General features: G+C 40.4%; 2 protein-coding genes across 2 annotated transcripts; both read right to left on the reverse strand.

Moving 5' to 3' along the window:
• Positions 1-347: 347 nt before the first annotated feature.
• LOC137951286 (cell number regulator 10-like) lies at positions 348-1,042 on the reverse strand. The gene is made up of 4 exons (XM_068797872.1): positions 979-1,042; positions 794-892; positions 505-717; positions 348-400 (listed from the first exon to the last, which is right to left on the reverse strand). The coding sequence occupies exons 1-4, from the start codon at positions 1,040-1,042 to the stop codon at positions 348-350; spliced, it is 429 nt and encodes a 142-aa protein (XP_068653973.1).
• A 388-nt stretch (positions 1,043-1,430) lies between these two features.
• LOC137951644 (membralin-like protein At1g60995) lies at positions 1,431-18,865 on the reverse strand. The gene is made up of 14 exons (XM_068798455.1): positions 18,380-18,865; positions 17,718-17,780; positions 15,594-15,995; positions 8,304-8,367; positions 8,134-8,195; positions 7,825-7,919; positions 7,659-7,738; positions 5,184-5,270; positions 4,738-4,854; positions 4,563-4,648; positions 4,324-4,430; positions 4,146-4,237; positions 3,769-3,845; positions 1,431-2,201 (listed from the first exon to the last, which is right to left on the reverse strand). Exons 1-14 carry the CDS (start codon positions 18,542-18,544, stop codon positions 1,788-1,790), a joined length of 1,911 nt encoding a protein of 636 aa, XP_068654556.1. The 5' UTR covers positions 18,545-18,865; the 3' UTR covers positions 1,431-1,787.
• Between the last annotated feature and the right edge of the window lie 346 nt (positions 18,866-19,211).

Consider the following 19,211-nt stretch of genomic DNA (forward strand, 5'->3'; position numbering starts at 1 on the left):
ATCAACAGGAAGCCTTGTTCTATTATTGAAGGTAAGATTCCTATTCAGGTCATGTCACCATTTGTTCATTTGTTTCCTGTACCACCTTGTGTGTTTGATTGTGTCTGTTTTACTCATGTTTTGGGGTCACCCAAGGATAAAACGTGTCTCATCAGGCAGTCAAATATGTCTTCTTAGGATATTTTTGAACATAAAAACGGTACAAATATTTTTATCAATGTAATATAAAAACATTTGTATCTGAGAATATTATATTTTTCGAGAATATCCCGTTCATCTTATTTATCTAATTCGAATGGCCGAATGAAATCAAACCAACAGAGGCCTCCCCATTGATTATGTTTCCATCATTTACGCATTGAAGCCAGCATTGGAGCAGCTTTGGGTGGACCTGTCCAGCCTATTGTGTATGAACCAACAAAAGTAGTTTCTTCATTAGCACCAACCAGGTAAAAAACAGGGTAGATAAAATAAATGAAACAAGAGAACAAGTATCATCTTTACCATTGGAAGGGTCCAACCCGCGGTTCTTGAGCTCTTCATGTTCCTGGCAGAGTGCGCAAGCCTCACAGCAGAAGTGAACACAACAGTCGTTGCATGGCTCAGGAGGCAGCCCTCCGAAGTTAGTTCTCAACTTCTCTCTATACATGCAGGAGTAGATCCACTGGCACCCAGTCATCATCAACAGTGCATATATGCAACCTTGTTTGCAACAAGCTGGAGCGAAAATCATCAACAAACTGTTAACTGCTAAGAAATATTCTTTATTTGTATGTTGGTGTGAGTTACTTACAACTTCGTCCTTCATCAACCATCTCGGCAATCTGTCCAAAGGTGATACATGGGCAGCAACATGTAATCAAACCTGCAAAATCATTCGAACCTGATCTTTCTGGTACAGGAAATAAACAAGCAAAGTGAAAAAATGGAAAAACCGTATAGGTTGAGCTATAGTACAAGTGCATGGTGACCTGCAACCACAGAACTGTGCTGTCCACACAGGTGACTTGGGCTTAAACATGAACATGGCTGCCGCGAACATGATATACCAGTTTTACGGAGTAATATGCAGCTACCTCTGGTTCAGTCCTATATAAGTTTGTTGCGTTTGAAGAGAAGAAGCTTCAATTGAAATATTTTAATCTTCACGGGGACAGCTTTGAAGTCATGCCGATGTTTACGAGTTTGAAAGATGGAAAACTGCCGGCTTGATCTTGATGTTGAAACATATTGCTATTATATAAGAACAATTTAAAAAAAACAATGATACCAATGTAAATTATAATTTAGACTGCAGACCTTCATCATGAATAATCAAAATTTTAAACAGGGACTAATCCATACATTTATTGGCTAAGAATTATGAACCATTCAATCTAATTACCGAAAAGAAAGAAAAAAAAAAAGACGAGTACCTACAAAAAGTTGCAACTTTGCTCTGTGAAGGTATCAGGTTAAGTCGAGAAGTATTTACAGAATTCACCTTGTTTTTCACTATACTAAAAACTGTGGTCTTTTGATTACGTATGTATAACTTGTTCTTGTATAATTACAAACTCGAGCCACCAAAGCACACTTGAATAGGAATGATACAATTGGTTCAAATTTCTCACACAGGAAGTTCTCCTTCACCAAAAATCCTGATTCATTTGGACGGTTTACTTGTTGGGATGGCTCAGTATAAACTCGAGAAAAGCTGTAAATTTCTTATATCAGGAAGTTCTTCTCCACCAAGAATTCTGATTCATTGAACGGTTTACTTGTTGTGAAGATTCATCATAGACTTGTTAGGTGTCTCGCATATCCCTGAACATGGAGAAAAAGGAGACATGGCTCTCTGGAGTACCTCCTAGGATTCCCAACAGTAAAGAACTGAAAGGGTTTAGTGAATTTGAGTTGGGAGAGGTGCCTGGTTGTGGTGAACCAGCCGGTGGGAACTGGAGTGACCTGCTTGTTGTATCTGTGTTATCGGTGACCAACGGTTCTTGAGGACTGGAGCTTCCTGGGCCATCAACAACGGGATCAGGTTGGTCACTGGCCGAATTGAAATCAGCTGCAGGTCTAGTGCTGGAGGCATCATTAGCAGGTATTGTGTTCCTCATGTTCACCCTTGCAATGTGCAATGTTGACGTGAGAATTGAAGAGGTGATATGAATGCCAGGCTGCTGCCGGTTCCACATGAATCTCTCCAAGGCTGGAACCTGATTATAAAGATATGTAAGCAAAAACTGGATAAATTCAGTTGGTAGTGATAGTTTCACATGTTGAAATAGACTAGGATATTTTCTTGTCCACGCAGCTACCGAAGTCAACCCAATTCAAATAAATGGAGATCAGGTTACACATCCTAGGTTCAGTGTTGATGCCCTCAAAAGGCAAAGCACAAAATTAAGATTGCAAAGGCTGGGACCGGCATCAGACAATCATAAATGTTTAACTGAACAACTAATATCTTATAGAGGCTAAGTTAGTTGAGTATAAACTTTTCACTTAAGAGTTCTGTTATAAAACCCAGACCGGACCAACTGGTTGAACCACATTCAACCAGAACTGGCCCCACGTCCAGGTTATGGTCAGTAAAACCCAGGGAAAGGGGAAAACCCGGCTGAACTTGCGGGGTTTGCCGGTTAAACCAGCAACCCAAGTGATCCAGCTAGATAGCCAGGTAACAACCATGTGAGAGGGAAAATTGACCGCTTTAGGTTTTATAACATTGATTTAGAGTAAACAACTACTGTAAAATTTCTACAACAAAGCCTCTTCTGGAGGATCTCCCAATCCAAGGAAAAAAGTTTATGATATTGTTCAGTTGGTTCGTTTGTCAAGAGGTTGGCCAATACAACCTAAAAGACTAATCGGTTAAGTGCGGAAAGTCACCGCTCACAAGAGTGGACGGAACCACTCTGACACCCACCCCGCCCATTCCAACTTAATCAAGAGAGATGGACTGGAACCACCTCTGACACCCACCCCGCCCCTTACCGCTCCCCGCAGGATTCGAAGGCAGGACGTGCCGAACCGGGCTCTGATACCATGTCAAGAGGCTGGCCAATACAACCTAAAAAACTAGTTATTTAAGTGCAGAAAGCCAACCTACTCAAGAGAGGTGGACTGGAACTACCTCTGACACCCACCCGCCCCTTACCGCTCCCCGCGGGATTCAAAGGCGGGACGTGTCGGACCTGGCTCTGATACCACGTCAAGATGCTAGCCAATACAACCTAAAAGACTAATCGGTTAAGTGCGGAAAGCCACCGCTCACAAGAGTGGACGAAACCACTCTAACACCCACCCCGCCCCTTATCGCTCCCCGAGGGATTCAAAGGTAGGACGTGCCGAACCTAGCTCTGATACCATGTCAAGAGGCTGGCCAATACAACCTAAAAGACTAGTTGTTTAAGTGCAGAAAGCCAACCTACTCAAGAGAGGTGGACTGGAACCACCTCTGACACCCACCCCGCCCCTTACCGCTCCCCGCGGGATTCGAAAGCGAGACGTTCCGGACCTGGCTCTGATACCACGTCAAGATGCTAACCAATACAACCTAAAAGACTAGTCGGTTAAGTGCGGAAAGCCACCACTCACAAGAGTGGACTCTAACATCGTTAAGAAACAGATTAGGCAAACATAACTATATTTTATACTCTAAACCTTATGTAAGCTAAGTATTCAAGAATGCATGAATGCTTTTTAGGCATTACAAGTTTTAAAAACTGGACCAAACAAATGAACATACAGTGGAATCCAGATGCAATAGAAAATAATCACCTCAAAGTGGTTCCAGAAATAAAGGATCAAGTGATACATGAACGCTGCAGTTGTTGCAAAAGCCAAATATGAAAAACCTGAGAAAGTGACAGTGACAGGGAAAGACAGACAGAAATTAGCCAACATGCAGTGGAAAAATGACAAACTGAATGCAAGTTTGATAGACTAACAGAAAATTGAAAAATGAATCCAGGATTCCAACTTAATAGACAACTAAACGGTTGGACATGCCAACGTAATCTAGCAAATTCCATGAAATCATTCCTGGGAGGAGTGCATTTTACAGTACCAAAGATAAAATGAAAGAGCACCATTATTTTGGTCCACATCAGAAAGGAGAAAGATGAAATTCTGAGATTAGAAGAGAGGAGTCATACCATAAGGGTAAGAAAAGAAGTAAATGTGAAACACCACGAAATAGAGCAAGAAGAATCGAGGAAAGAACTGTATTGACAATGGGGTCTGGACACTGCAAAACCCGTAAGTCATAATAATGTTAGATTACAATAATTGCATGTGAGATACGTGAGTGTGTAAGAGAGAGAAAGAGAGAACCTTATCAATGAAAATAACTCGCATAACCAGACAAGAATTAAGACCATGAAAGCAAGCAACTGGTCGTCATAAAACTCAAACAGAAAAAATAGGGTTCCAATCATAATCTGCAAGAATAGCAGCTTATTTTATTAGTAATAAAATAATAATAAAAACTGAAACAGTCAATATTATGTCCCCCAAACAAAATATTCTTTCAAGTGGCAGCAATATTAGTTGAAGTAGGAACAGTAACTAACAGGCACAAAGACAAGCGACTCAATCACGTGCACAAAGACTAGCTGAAATGTGGGAAGCTGATGTCGAGCATGGTGTTGGAGCTGCACTGCAAAAGTTTAAGTTTAAAAAACTCATTCATGCTTTCAATAGATAACTACATAAAGAACACATGACAGGCCCAGGACTACTACTGACCTGTAAACTTCAGCATACGTGACTGTGTCTCCCTCAAAGTGAAGGAGACTGACATAGTTGTGGTAAAAAAGACAAACAATGACATGATAAGCACACCACACTTGGTCACAAGGTAACCTACAGAATCAATGAAAAAATTTTAATCCACAAATTGAGTATTCCATCTTTCATTTTATTTTCAGGAAGAAAAAAACAGAGGAAAGAAAAGAAAGTGAATCTTGATGACTGTTGCTAATCTGAAGGTAATTGCACAAGCAAGTAGCAAAGAGGAGTCTACGCCTAAGTAGCTTGGGTACCAAAAAGTTACCTTATGAATTTGCAACAAATTCTAAAGAAACTAGTCACCATATTTCACTTTATAATACGAATCATAGATGTTCTACACAGACTTCCCTATCATGAAATCAGAAAAATTCATCCATTGGTCAGGAAATGGCCCAACATACCTTCAAAACCTTTAGAACCTTCCACTGGTTCATATGCATAACTAAGATCATATATCTTCTCCCTTCTCTGAAAGTTATACAGATATCCTGCATGATTTCTCCAATAGGTAGATAAATAAGCCAAATTAAAACACCCAATACAATGATTTGAATGTCATCAAATGAATCAAACAAAGAGCAAAAAATGTGAATATAGACCAATCCCACTGTATATATATAGAAACAATATTTTTTTAATCATGTATAGCCAAAAGAAACAAATTTAAAGAATAATATAAACCTAAATCTCTATCTGATCCTTGGCCCAATAAAAAAAAATTCCACTGGTCTTTCAAAGTGTCAAACCTCCAGAAATCCCCAAGAAATACATAAGAGAAACAATTCCATCTAGGGGTGGGCAAAAGTCGGATCAGGTTCAGGTGTTTGAAAACTTGAACCCTGACCCTGAAAAAATCCAAACAATAACCACTCCCACAACCCCAAGCACAACCCAATCTCTATCCCCGGCCCATCCCCGTATCCTTGACCCATCCCCACTTTGGCCAATGACCCAATCTACCATTCATTTAATATTTAAAATTTTGATTTAATATAAAAAAACATTTATATTACAGAATAAAAATTAATAAAAAATGCCCCCAAAAAATAAGAAAATCTTTCTTTTATTTTTAAATATATATAATTGTAATTTTAAAAAAGAGTATATAAGTTAATTAGGTCGGGTTTGGTAAAACTCATCCTTGCCCCAAATGCCCATGGTTTTTTTCCCCAACCCTCTCCCAGTTCCACAGATGAGGAAGAAAACCCGAACATAAGTTTTTTAGGTTGGATCAGATCAGGTTCCTTGTTTAACCCGACCCAATGCCCACCCCTAATTCCATCCATCAAAATTGAGGAGGCAAAATGCAATTAATCCACTCTTGCACGTAAATTTCACCAACAGAATTCAGAAATATTTTTTTCATTTTGAAAATGTTTTAGACATAGAATTCAATAATTAAGGAATGTGAGATATCCAACATTTAACTTTCTTCTCAGTTCTAAGAGCAAACAATGAAGCAATCCAATAAAATATTAGTAAGTGCATTAAGAGCAATCATTGACCTTAGAGGCCTAGGCAGAAAATTGGATATGAAGTTAAATTGCTAATTTAACTCTCTCACTTTTTTTGTCTTAGAAAAGAGTTACACCAAATAATCTTTGCTACAAAACACAAGTTTTGAATCTTTTTAGCTCTAAAGTTGCAATATTAATTGCCCTGGAATTCATGATGTGCCACTTAGAGCGCGACAAGACGTCTTTCACATGCTTCGACGTGTGGATGGTACATTGGGCATGATGATAACCATTAGGGAGATGGCATTTCATGCTGTGCAGTAGCAAACTAAAGTGTCAATGAGGGAACTGAAGCATTCACACTTCAGTCCACATTTCATGCAATAAATGATTTCACAATGCAAACATGGGTTTCACACTATTGTCTACCACAGCATTCACGCAATGGTCCACTGGATCGTCAAGGCGTAGACCCAAGTGTTCATGCATTGGTGTTGCATTTCATGCTTAGGTAACAAGATCAGGAATGTGCATAATGCTGGTAAATATAACGTATCGATCGATACATTTTGGATTTTGCCCTGCCTGATACACATCTGTATCAGCTGATACATATTGGATTTTTCTCTGCCAGTACACATTTGTATTGGCCGATACAGGCTGATACAGGCCGATATAGGGGGAATGTATTAGCCAATACATAACAGATTCTGAGCTCCAATATGTATCAGGAATTCAATACACCTATCGCTACACATGGTTCATGCTACAATAACCAAAGCATTCACATTATGGTTCCATCTTTCACACCGTGGTTCTGCCTCTTAATATTTGTTAAACTTTTCTTTTTTTTTAGTGTTACTTATACACGCATACCACCTTTACCCCTGGTAGGACTTGAACCCCAAGACCTCACACTAGAAACTCCCCTTACAATTGCACCAAACATGACACATGCGTGTTACTTGTGGAGCATGCAAGGAGAGACATCTAGCTCCCAGATTTGTATCACAAACAGTCCAGAACCCAATAGGTGCAGGAGGGGCCAATCCTATCATATACAAGGGGAAAACTTAGGTGGGTAAATTACATCTATAGCTAGATTGAAAGAGGATATATTAATCTTCTAACCGTTTAGGTACCTTCTTCTTTTTACTTCAATTTGCAAATCCAGCTTATGTGCATGCATACCACCATCAATAAATTATATTCCTTTGGTATATGATATAAATAATGAAAATGACCCTAAATCCAAAACTAAAACCACTCTTTCAGTAAGTGGGTATGCATATTGCCTCTAAGTACTTTAACATAGTTCTTTCTTTCAATTAAGCACACATTTTAGTTTACCTATATAAAAAAGGCAAGCAGTCATCAAGAAAATCTAAAAGGGCAAATAGAATATATAAAAATTCTTACCTTGACCAGAAAAGCTTAACAGACTATTCATTAAAATAGTATCATAACCAATTAGACCGTTTATGAGAAGTTGCTGCCACCTGCAAAACAAAACTAACCTATAATCTTATACTAAAGATGTGTGCTTCATTCCAAGAAAAGACTCGGTACCACCATGTTACTTGACCTGTTGCCAAAGCAGGAATGTTGAGCAGAAATGGTAATGTTTATTGTTCGTACATTATGCTGAGATTTAGCATCTTCAGTTAGCCCGAAATACCCCTGATCAAAATATATAACACATTCATAAACTTCCTCTACAAGGTTCATTGTCTACAGGAAAACTTCAACTAGAATGCATCTATATGTTAGATATGGTAGTGAAAAACTCCAAAGAAACTGCTTCTATTGTTTCACTCTTGGAGGCATAGACTATCCATGTTCCTTTCTAAAACAAAATTCATTTAAACAAAGAATTCTTAAAGGAAAGTACTACCTTCTCAACTGCATAAAGATATGTTGGTTCAAATGTTTTGCTTCTGTTCTCAAGCCACTGAACTGCAGGCAAAAAGAATAGTTCATTTTATTTTTTCAAATCAGTGAACCTTTATCAAAATAAAAGAGATACTGGAATCAACACTAATGTATCTAAAAATGATCCACTACCTTCCAAATGGTTGCTATTTGATGACTTTGAATTATCCAGATGCATATCAGATCCTGCAGTATTCTGCAGTACAAACTACATTTTAAAGACCCATTGAGTACATGTATACTAATGCTCAAACTCCACAGGATCTACAGACACATAATTATCATTTATCTAATTCTCATGAGTTAACAACTTGAACAATTTAATTAAAATTACATTTACATAATTCAGCCTCACTATGAAACTCTTTTTTCCTTTTATGTGTAAAATAGTGCCTTTCCAACTTTCTTGCATTCGGAAACCTTCAATCACAGAAAGAGGCTTACTCCCTAGATACATAATTTTTATCTTATGTAACTAACACAAATTACTTACCAAATTATTGTAATTATATATACTTAAAATACTTATCTCATCAGATGGCATATTCCTGTAAAGAGAACAATCATTACAAACACAACTTTTTTTTTTTGTGAAATGTGATTTTATTAAGAGAACAAAAGGAGGAGCTAACTCCTAACAACAAGAGATTGCAAGGAGGCTCTTTGTTTGGCTAAAACATTAGCCACAGAATTTGCTGATCTCGGAATGAGAGACCAAAAATAGTCAAATAAATTGACAATATCCATAATTTCAAAAAAGGCGTCCCAATGGCGCCGCGGAGGCGCAAAGGAATTCTCACACCAACCAATCACCACCTTGGAGTCTCCCTCAATCAGGATGGGCCCGGAGCAATGATCGCGGAAAACACATAGTCCATTAAGTAGGCTTTGAAGCTCGGCCGTCGTGGAGTCCGCAATACCAAGAGGGCTGGAGAAGGAAACGATCTAGTTCCGAAGAGAATCAAGAATCACGCCGCCAAAACCCACTAAGCCAGGGTTACCGAAATAAGATCCGTCAAAGTTCAACTTAAGGACACCAACAGGTGGAGAGGTCCACTCAGAAATAACTGGGGCTTCAAAGAAGTGTGGAGCTGGGCAAGACACCTCCAATTATTTCTGATGGAAGATCTCGAGAAGGGGGCAAAGGCTTTTCGAGAGTGAAGCCAAGTAGCAATATTGCCTGAGATGGTTTCAATGATTCTATCTTGATAGCTGAACTTGGCATTGAATCCCCTTTGATTGCGCTCTAGCCAAAGCCCAAGGGGATGAATGCGGAGAGGGCAGAGATCATAAATTTTCCAAAACTCGGGACAAGAGTCCCTACAAGCATTTGGCAAGGGGCGGCCAAGTCTTCTGGGAAGTAGAGATGGAGCCCAATTCGGCTAATAATCGACGTTCAAATCTCCCAAGAGAAAGGGCACAAGAGAAGGATGTGGCTAACAGTTTCTTCATTGGCATGGCAGAAAGGGCAAATGGGGTCAACCCCAAGCTGGCCACAAATTTTGAGATTATTAGCTGAGAGAATCTTGTTGCGATATGCACACCACATGAAAAATTTTATTTTAGGGGAGCGCTAAGATGCCAGTCAACTCCAATGCATGCTTGGGACCACGAGTAATCCCGCCTCGAATAACAAGGTAAGCGGAGGAGACAGAGACTGAGCCACTTTTATCTGGCCACTAGATTAATTTATCTAATTTGTTAGCTTGAATTCTGGCTGGTTGTAAAGCGTCCAAAAGGCAACTGGCTTCAAGACCTTTTAGTTCTGATAAACCACGACGAGGTTGAATTTTCCATCCCCCATTATCGGCGACCTTAGCAATGGTAATATTCCTTAATCTTGAAATTCTGAAGCGGCTAGGAAAGTGTTCTGAAGAGGCATATCACCCAACCACCAGTCTTCCCAAAATCTGATATGATGGCCATCACCCACATAGAATCGGACTGCCGATGAGAAAATTGGAGTAAGGAGATAGAGAGATCTCCGTATAGGAGATAATTGCCTTCTGTTTCCCCCTTTGGTCCACCAATTCGAAGTAATGCCGAGCTTTGATAGCACCATATTTTTCCAGAGGTTTAAAGCAGATGAGTTGAGTCTCCAAATCCATTTTAAGGAGCAAGGCACAGTTCATGTCTTTGGTAAGCTGGATTCCGAGACCTCCAAGGCTCTTTGGGAGGCAGACTTCCTCCCAACTGACCAAATGGCACTTGAAATCAGGGCTGCTTCCTTTCCTGAGAAAACCCTTCTTCATCTTATCCAGTTGCTGACAAATAGAAGTTGCACAAGGCCAGAGGGATAAATAATGGTTTGGAATGCCAGCAATGCATGATTTTAAAAGAGTCAACCCTCCAGCCTTGCTTAGTAACCGACCCTTTCAGGATGCAACCCGCAATTCCATCTTTTCAATAACTGGAGTCCAGAGGTCTCTGCAAATACGGCCCGTGAACTGAGGAAGACCGAGGTAATACAAGGGGTGGAAGAGATCGAGCAACCAAGTACTTCCACCATTTCTGAGAGGGAATTTGGGTTGATATTGAACCCAATCAAGGAGGTTTTACCCCAATTTACTTTCTGACCTGAGCAGATTTCGAAAAGTCCCAAAACCGCCTTTACTTTTCTGATGTTGGCCATTATTCCTGCTCCGAAGATCAAGGTGTCATCCGCATATTGAAGGACAAGAATATTGAAAGCCGAGGAACTACTAGTTGGATGTAGCCATCCACATTCTCTGGCCGGAAATAGTATAGCAGAGAGGAATTCCACCAAAATGTTGAAGATGAGAGGGGAGAGAGGATCTCCCTGTCTCAATCCCCTCAAGCCATTAAAGCATCTGCAAGATGTACCATTCAAGACTAGAGAATACGTTGAGGAGTATACGTAGTTCCTAATCCAATATCTCCAACGATCTCCGAAGCCCATGCAAGTCATGATGTCGTCCAAAAGGGCCCAGTTTACCTGATCGAAAGCCTTTTCTAAATCCAGCTTTCGTGTAAACGTCGGTTCCTTCAAACAGGTAAAATGGTCAAACAACTCATGTGCCGCCATATTGGAGTTCAAAATGTTTCTACCCTTCAAGAAAGCACTCTGACCATGGTTGATAACTAGAGGGAGCATAGTTTTGAGCCGGTTTGCAAGGAATCTAGCAATAATCATGTAAGTGCATGAGATCAGACTGATAGGACGAAAGTCACCTGGGGTCTCAACATTTCTCTTATTGGGGATCAGGGAGATAAAAGAGGCCCCCATGCTACGAAAGGAGATGTCATTCTTAAAAAATCCCTCAACCATGTTATAAATATCTCCCTTGATAATTGGCCAAGCACGGTGGTAGAATTCATCATTGAATCCATCTAGGCCCAGTGCCCAGTCACAAGCCATGCCCATGACTGCCTTTTCAATTTCCTTCTGAGAGAAAGGAGCTTCGACAAGAGATGAAGCAGAGTGAGGGAGGTGGCCAAAATGAAGTTGTTGAACTTTGGGTCAATTAAGATAATTATCAGTTAATAAATCTGTGAAAAAACTGAGCAACTCATTAGTAATTTGAATCTTATCCGACGTTACCTCGTTATTGATGCATAAAAAGGTAATTCGATTGGATCTCTTCCTCATCAATGCAAGGGAGTGGAAAAATTTTGTACTGGCATCTCCATCAGTTAGCCATTTAAAACAGGCTCTCTGCCTCCAGTTGATTCTTTCCTGAACTAGGATAAATTGCAACTCCGTTTGAAGCGAAAGACGAGTGGAAAATTCAAATTGAGTTAGATATCTTTGCTCTTCTAATGAATCTAACTCAGCGATGCGGTTGAGGAGAGAGGACTTTTTTATTTCTAGTTGATTGACGACGCCGGAAGGACCATTCCTTAGCTTTATCAAAAGAGGCCACTCTGGTCTACCCCAAGCCAGCAAGCTAGACCACCAGTTTTTCAAAAGCACATCAAAATCAGCATCCAAGAGCAAGGTGTTTTTGAATCTGAATGGGGGGGGGACCCCATCTTCCACACGAGGTGGATAATAGGATGGGCCAGTGATCGGATCCTACCCGATTGAGGACTCTTCCGGAAATATCATAATAAAGATAAAGCCAAATTGAATCGGCAAGAAAACGATCCAACTTCGAGAGGATAGGGTCTTTCCCAAGAGGATGATCTCTTCCAATTCTCCATTACCGATGAAGTCAATAAAACCTTCATAGAAGATGAGATGTGAGTAGTTGAAAGTAGCTTTTCGTCGCAGAAACGAGTAGCATTGAAATCTCCAGCAAAAATCCATGGTAGAGGCCATTGGAGTTGAAAGTCAGTGAGCTCCTCCCAGAAATTCCTTCCCTCGCGATAATGATTAGGACCGTAGACTCTAGCGAGACACCACTGAGAATCAGAACAACGATCACGGAAATGAATCCCCACCGAGTAAGTTTTGTGAGTGGTGTTGATTGCATCAAATAGGGAGCTATCCCATAGCACCATGATTCCACTAGGATGGCCGATCGAATTTACGGTCTACCATTGCAGTGAGGGGCAATTCCCAAGGTCACGGGCGAGGTTGTCGTTCGGACTTTGACATTTTGTTTCTTGGAGCACCACAATAGAAGGCTTGAATTGTGTTAGGAGGCGACAAATAATTGCTCGCTTTTGTGAAGACCCTACTCAGACATTCCAAGAGATCAAGATCATTTGGAACTGATTTATTGAACTCCCACATCATCTTTCCTTCCTGGAATCTATCCATGGAAAACCACTCCCAAGAGACAAGCCAGATTCATCATGTTTTGACATGTTTCCTTGTCATGCCAACTTCGTTCAGATTGTAGCTCTGCTGCCATCCTCTCAGTTGGAGGGAGGGGAGGGTTGAAATGGTTAGGGGGGGATGATCTGCTAGCCAAAGCAGCCTCTGATTGGTAACGGGCGGGCCCACTTTTTTTCCTTCTTTGATAGGTAGCCAAAACTAGAGGAGTTGGAAGATCCAAGTTGAGCTTGGTGTTAGGATTGGGCTCAGGTTTTTGATGGTAGTGTTATTGGATGTCCTGGTCCAGCAGGAGCAGGTGGTATATTCAGAGGTCACAATGGAGACCCCATTCTTTCTTATGCGGGTTCGGTGGGCATTGCCGATTCTAATACTGTTGAAGTTAGTGCTCTGCTGTTTGGCCTCCAAATCTTCAGAGATTGTCTCCATGGCAAGTTAATCATTGAAGGCAACTCGAAGACGGTTATTAGTTGGTGTTCCAAAGATAGCCTCCCCCCTTGGCGCCACTGGCCCATCACTGATAGTATTGCTGACATTGTATCTTCTTTGCATTGTAATTGGAATCTCATTCCTAGATCAGCCAACTCTCTGACTGATAAATTGGCTAAATTTGGAACTTCCCAACAATCTCTCATTGTATAGGAAGGATTCCCTCCTTTGTAATTTGCTCTTTTGAGCTTTTGTCTTAATAAAAATCAGCATCATTTCAAAAAAAAAAAAAAAAAGGATTGGGCTCAGGTTCTGATGTGGTCTCTGGATCTTGAACAACGAGTGGGGGAGGCATTTCAGGTGGCTTCTGTGTCCTGGGGATGAGGCTGGGTGTTGTTTTTTCCATGGTGTTTTGAGGGGTTGGTGTGTCCGTTGCCAGGAGGGGGGGGGGGGGTTGGTTTTGCCATGGTTCCAAGTAAATCATGTCTGGACAAGGGCTGAAACCATCGGAATTGTTATCCTCATGGTAGCTGAAAAGGGGGTTTTAGAAGGCTGGGGTGAAGAAGTTTGTTTGATGGTTATCTGGTGGTGGTGAGAGGTCGGAATTTTTCTGGTGGGTGGGGGTCCCGAGATCATTTTCTGGGTTTGAGATGCTCGAGTGCAAGCAGCGTTACCAAGACACAGCTCAGCTAGAGATTGGTGGTGTGTTATGAGGGGGAGGTGGATGATTTTTGAGGTTTGTTGGGGAATGGCATTAGCCGAGGTGGAGGTATTAATGGGGTTAGCTATCAACGTTGTAGTCGAGGTCTGAGGGGGGAGGGTTGTATTTTGAAGGGAATGGGTGGGTGCTTCGAGGTAAAGGTTAGAGGTGGCGTGTGGGGGAAGGGGAAGGTTGGCTGTCGAGGTAGCGTGAGAAGGGAGGGAAACTGCTGCATTCGAGGTTGCAGGGAGGAGGGGGATATTTCGAAAAGGCATTGGGAAGGCCAATTTGGCTTTTCGAGGTGTTAGAAAAAGTTGGAAAGGTGTTTGTGGGAGGTTCGAAATTTGAATTTGAAATGTGGTTTGGATTTGGAATCGAATTTGAAAAAGAATTTGGATTTGGATTTGAATTTGAATTTGAATTTGGATTTGGATTTGAATTTAAATTCAACAAATTCCAGGTTGGGTCTGGGTTGGTGGGATGGTGTGATCGACTCGGCCGAGCGATGACTTGGTCGTGTCAAGGGAGGGGGAGCAGAATGGCCTACCTCCGTGAGTTGGAGTTCCGACGAGTCCACCGTGGAAAATTCTCCAATCACCACCTTAATCCAGAAGAAAACTTCTCCGATCGCTGTTACAAACACAACTTACATCACTTTTTGTTACCCTTATGGTAACTGACAGGTCAGCGTTCATAGACCAGCAAGCTCAATGGTGTTGCCTCAACAAATGTGCATATTAGTTGCTCGAAATGGTAGTGGCATTGGGAAGGCCAATTTGGCTTTTCGAGGTGTTAGAAAAAGTTGGAAAGGTGTTAGTGGGAGGTTCGAAATTTGAATTTGAAATGTGGTTTGGATTTGGAATCGAATTTGAATTTGGATTTGGATTTGGATTTGAATTTGAATTTAAATTCAAATTCAACAAATTCCAGGTTGGGTCTGGGTTTGTGGGATGGTGTGATCGACTCGACTGAGCGATGACTTGGTCGTGTCAGGGGAGGGGGAGCAAAATGGTCTACCTCCGTGAGTTGGAGTTCCGACAAGTCCACCATGGAAAATTCTCCAATCACCACCTTAATCCAGAAGAAAACTTCTCCGATCGCTGTAACAAACACAACTTACATCACTTTTTGTTACCCTTATGGTAACTGACAGGTCAGTGTTCATAGACCAACAAGCTCAATGGTGTTGCCTCAACAAATGTGCATATTAGTTATTGAAACATTCCAAGGGAAGTGCATCTAATTTTTAAAACAGTTCCATATGCCAAAACCTATAGTTTTAATTCATGAATAATCTTTTGACCTTTAATACAGAAACTTTTAAGAATATACAGAGCTTAATGATTTATACTCACAGATGTTAAATTCAAGCATTTTAATGCTAGATAAAGTGATATTTTACTGGTTGTTTAAAATAAAAAACTGTATACATAAATGAACAATGGCCAATGATAAAATGCAGAGATAAAGTTATTTGCAAGCAGATAGAGAAAGGGAAGGAGGGAGAGAGAGAGAGAGAGAGAGGTAAAGGCATTTTTCTCAAGGTGCTCACCCATAAACGTTTAAAACTCAAAAGAGAAGGAAAGAACTTCTGACATTTTCTGTAGAAGTAAACAACCACTGCTCTAAATGCACCTTTCACAAAAAAGGGACGACCCACTTGTGATAGTTCTATGTCGCCCCTACTTTCTGGTTCATTTACAATTTCCTTACTATCAGCTGTGTTTTCTACCGAAGGATCGGCAAATTCTCCATCATTCTTCCGTGATTTGTGCACTTTGCTCCTACTTGAACCTGAAACTATCCAATTTAACCAATATTTAGCTGCCAAAAATGACATTCCATCTGCTTCTAGATCCAATACTTTCAAACTTTCACTTGAGCTTTTCTGCTGAGGAACATTCTCAAAATTATTGTCAAATGGATTATGCAACCAGAGTCCACCACTAGCAATCTACAAGAAATAATAAATTTGTGTCAGGAGAACAAGGGAGAAAAAAATACAATACGGTAAACCAAGCTTTCAGGGAGTTAATTGATACACTCATATTAAGAACCAAACCCAATAACCTCTTTTTCATTCTTTTGAGTAGGTGATTGGACTTGAATCCACAGCATCAAAGCATGCAATGTGCTTGCTGATCAATTAAGATTAATTTAAGAAGATAGCATGCCAGAAGAATGTAGAAGTTGAATATCATGAAGTATGAAGGAGAGAAGAAAGAGAGAAGAAGAGGAAAAGAGAAAGAGAAAACTGCTCGAGGTGAGGCAGCAGTCATTGGGGGGAAAGTCAACCCCCTAAAGCTCTATATTAAATTAGTAAAACATTAATTGGATAGTCCAAAATACCCCTCTCCTACACACTTCATAACCCAATAATTATAACTCCAGTTCAAATAAAAGGAGTACCAAACTGAATATATAAGCACATAAAGACATCTAACCTACGAGGGGTAAAATATAGTAAAATCACCAATATGCCCCTGGATACATAATTTAACAAAGAATAGAGAGAATACTATACATGAGACTACACAAGTACATAACTTCTTTCAAACAAACCAAGCTACATAAGGGAAATATTTGTTTACAAAACAAGTTGACAAAGCTTGATAAAAAGCAAACCACGATCAAATAAATAATTGCAACAATTTTCAGGTTCAATCAACTTGTCCAGTTAGCTTGTTGAGTCCGTTTTTGGTTTTGGTGACTTGTTTCTTTCAATTCATTCAATAGTCTCACCATCTATGTTCAATATTTCGTCCTTTCTTCTCCTATATCCATTGTCATATTCTACACACAATCAGTTCATTTTTATACATATTTTTTAAAAATCAGCAGAATTGAAGGCCTGAAGTAGGAATCACATTCATCCAGCTATCAACAAGATAAATTGTAGCTATTTGTTTGACTTTGACTAAAAACACGCATTTCAAGTGATACGAGCAGCAGAATAGGAGAAGTTAATTTCTGGCACGGCTGTGCCACGTTGAGTGACTTCCTATATAATACACCCCAAAACCATTCTATTAGAAACCGAACAAAGAAGAATTCTATTAGAAAAAGGGTGAATAGTAGAGCTGAACAATGAAGCAGTCATTTGTATAACATTTCATCCTGCTATAAGAAATATCTAACAAAACTACATCTAGCCCATGATGACTGGAATGGATGAAGAAGTACGGAACATGAATCCATGATGAGCACCCTAACTCTGGCAGGCTCGAGCACATTGGGGTGTAAGGACTCCTTGGAAGCTGAGATTCAGGCTATGCTTACAGTATGAGAATTTACAAGGACCAGTTCAGCATGCCTCGGAACATTGAGGGAGAATCATTGAATGAAGAATTCTGCAGATCCTCTATGACGTTTGCAGCAATATTACAGGAGGCTTAAGATCTTTCTTTCTTTTGTAATTTCTCAGAATCACACTCTTAAGTCGAGTGACAGAATTGTGGATTCCCTAGCTAATGAGGGAGTTTGTTATCAACAACTTGATGTAGAGCAAAACTTGCTCTTTTGATGATATGTGGGTCTTAGGTGGTGGCTGTTTTGGCACCACAGCCCCATATTCTCTTGTTTGGGCTATTGATGGAATCAATATTCTAAAAGAAAAAAAAATTACTAAGCATGATATTCAAGCCTTGTAGATACTACAGAATTGACATCAGCATACCTTGATCTGGACTAGGTCTGCATCTGTGAGTTCAGCTCCAGACAGCTCACTTGAACAGCCAGGCTTCACATGCAAAAGTGGCCAGTTGATAAGCAGCAATGACAAAAACACAATGAAGAAATGAACAGGAGATGCACCAAGAACTTGCTTTCAATTTACATCTTTTCTTGCCAGTTGTACTACTCCCGCAGGATGAGCAAAGCACATTAACAAAGAATCATGAAACTCTCCAAATTCCACAAGTGAGTTAATTTCAACTTCATGATTTCAACAACAAGCAACAGAACACCGTACATGAAATTTACCAGCTCCAACACCGGCAAGATAAACTTCAAGGTCCAACAGAATGAAAGCTTCCATAATGAATTTGACGGTTCCAAAGAATATCAGAGAAGCACACAAGCAATATCATGAGCCAAATCGGCCCCTTCAGAACCTTAGATTCTTATTCAAAATCAATGAGAAAAAACAGACAACTAGACCATGAGAATAGTAATTCAAAGTTATTCGTCTCATAATACCAGACTAACAAAGAACTCTCACGATGACACCTTCCCCCCAGCCGATTCCATTCTATACAAGCTACCCGAATTTTCACTGACTCCATCTCCAATAAAACAGAAAGAAACAAAGGCTCCCAGCACCATCAGAGACTCGATTACCTGTTGAACGAAGTTCATATGCATCACGACCAACGAACAAAACAACGCGATAGCAACTACAAGAAGAATATACTCCATGGCAGTTCTGAATTTCGGAGTAAGAACCCGCAGAAGCATCCCTGAAAGCCGCGCATGTACCCGAAGGAACGTCTGCTCGGGATCCATCCTATATCCCTGATCCCCAGCTTTCTAGGGTTATGCGAGAGAGAATACAAAGCCGAATCGAAGTTCCCAGAGGAACGATATTCGAATTCTTCAGAGACTCGAAGGATATCTTTATTAACCTGAATGATGCCACCTGAGATTTCCAGTTTTATTCAGTTCTCGGTGGTTAATCGACTTTTTTGTGATGTCGGCTTCCTACTAGATTTTAATTTCGCTTCATTTCTCTGCGCTTGGTCGAACTTTTGACAGCGACTGGCGTTGCCCGATCAGCTGAATTGTTTCGGATTTTGCTGGAAAAAAATGAAAAATAAAGTGATTCTACAGTGTTCTTGTTTAGACGTTGGAAGTTGATAATCGATTTGTTTTCTCTTTTTTTTAGGGCTACGTTTAGATTATATAGGGATTTTTATTAAAATAACCAACTTCGACGCAGGGGGTCTGGGTTGTCCTATGGGGAGCAAAAAGAGACTAAACAGTTGTTGAACCCAATTCGAACTAGGCTTAGTCGCCTGCCTAGGCATCCATTAGCAAACGGATCCCGACCCACATCACGATGAGGTATGATTCATAGTGACACTGCTAAATCATATGTGGTTCTACCGAGGGTATTTATTGAATTTTGACTTAGTAGGTTATTGGTTCAATGGGACTAGTGTGTAATGGAGGG

Source organism: Aristolochia californica, unplaced genomic scaffold, assembly GCF_029961685.1.
Source record: "Aristolochia californica isolate CCGP_79_NKW_82.1479 unplaced genomic scaffold, dmAriCali1.0.hap1 SCAF_15, whole genome shotgun sequence".
Taxonomy (NCBI): domain Eukaryota; kingdom Viridiplantae; phylum Streptophyta; class Magnoliopsida; order Piperales; family Aristolochiaceae; genus Aristolochia; species Aristolochia californica.

What these genes read in the sequence shown, in the direction of transcription:
- LOC137951286 (XM_068797872.1), bottom strand. Translation starts at nt 1,042, where the DNA reads ATGTTCGCGGCAGCCATGTTCATGTTTAAGCCCAAGTCACCTGTGTGG. An exon ending in GTGGACAGCACAGTTCTGTG is followed by an intron (nt 893 to 978) that starts GTTGCAGGTCAC and finishes TTCCTGTACCAG; the next exon opens with AAAGATCAGGTTCGAATGAT. An exon ending in CGGGTTGGACCCTTCCAATG is followed by an intron (nt 401 to 504) that starts GTAAAGATGATA and finishes CATACACAATAG; the next exon opens with GCTGGACAGGTCCACCCAAA.
- LOC137951644 (XM_068798455.1), bottom strand. Translation starts at nt 18,544, where the DNA reads ATGGATCCCGAGCAGACGTTCCTTCGGGTACATGCGCGGCTTTCAGGG. An exon ending in ATATGAACTTCGTTCAACAG is followed by an intron (nt 17,781 to 18,379) that starts GTAATCGAGTCT and finishes TTGCATGTGAAG; the next exon opens with CCTGGCTGTTCAAGTGAGCT. An exon ending in AGGTTCTAAAGGTTTTGAAG is followed by an intron (nt 4,855 to 5,183) that starts GTATGTTGGGCC and finishes TTGATTCTGTAG; the next exon opens with GTTACCTTGTGACCAAGTGT.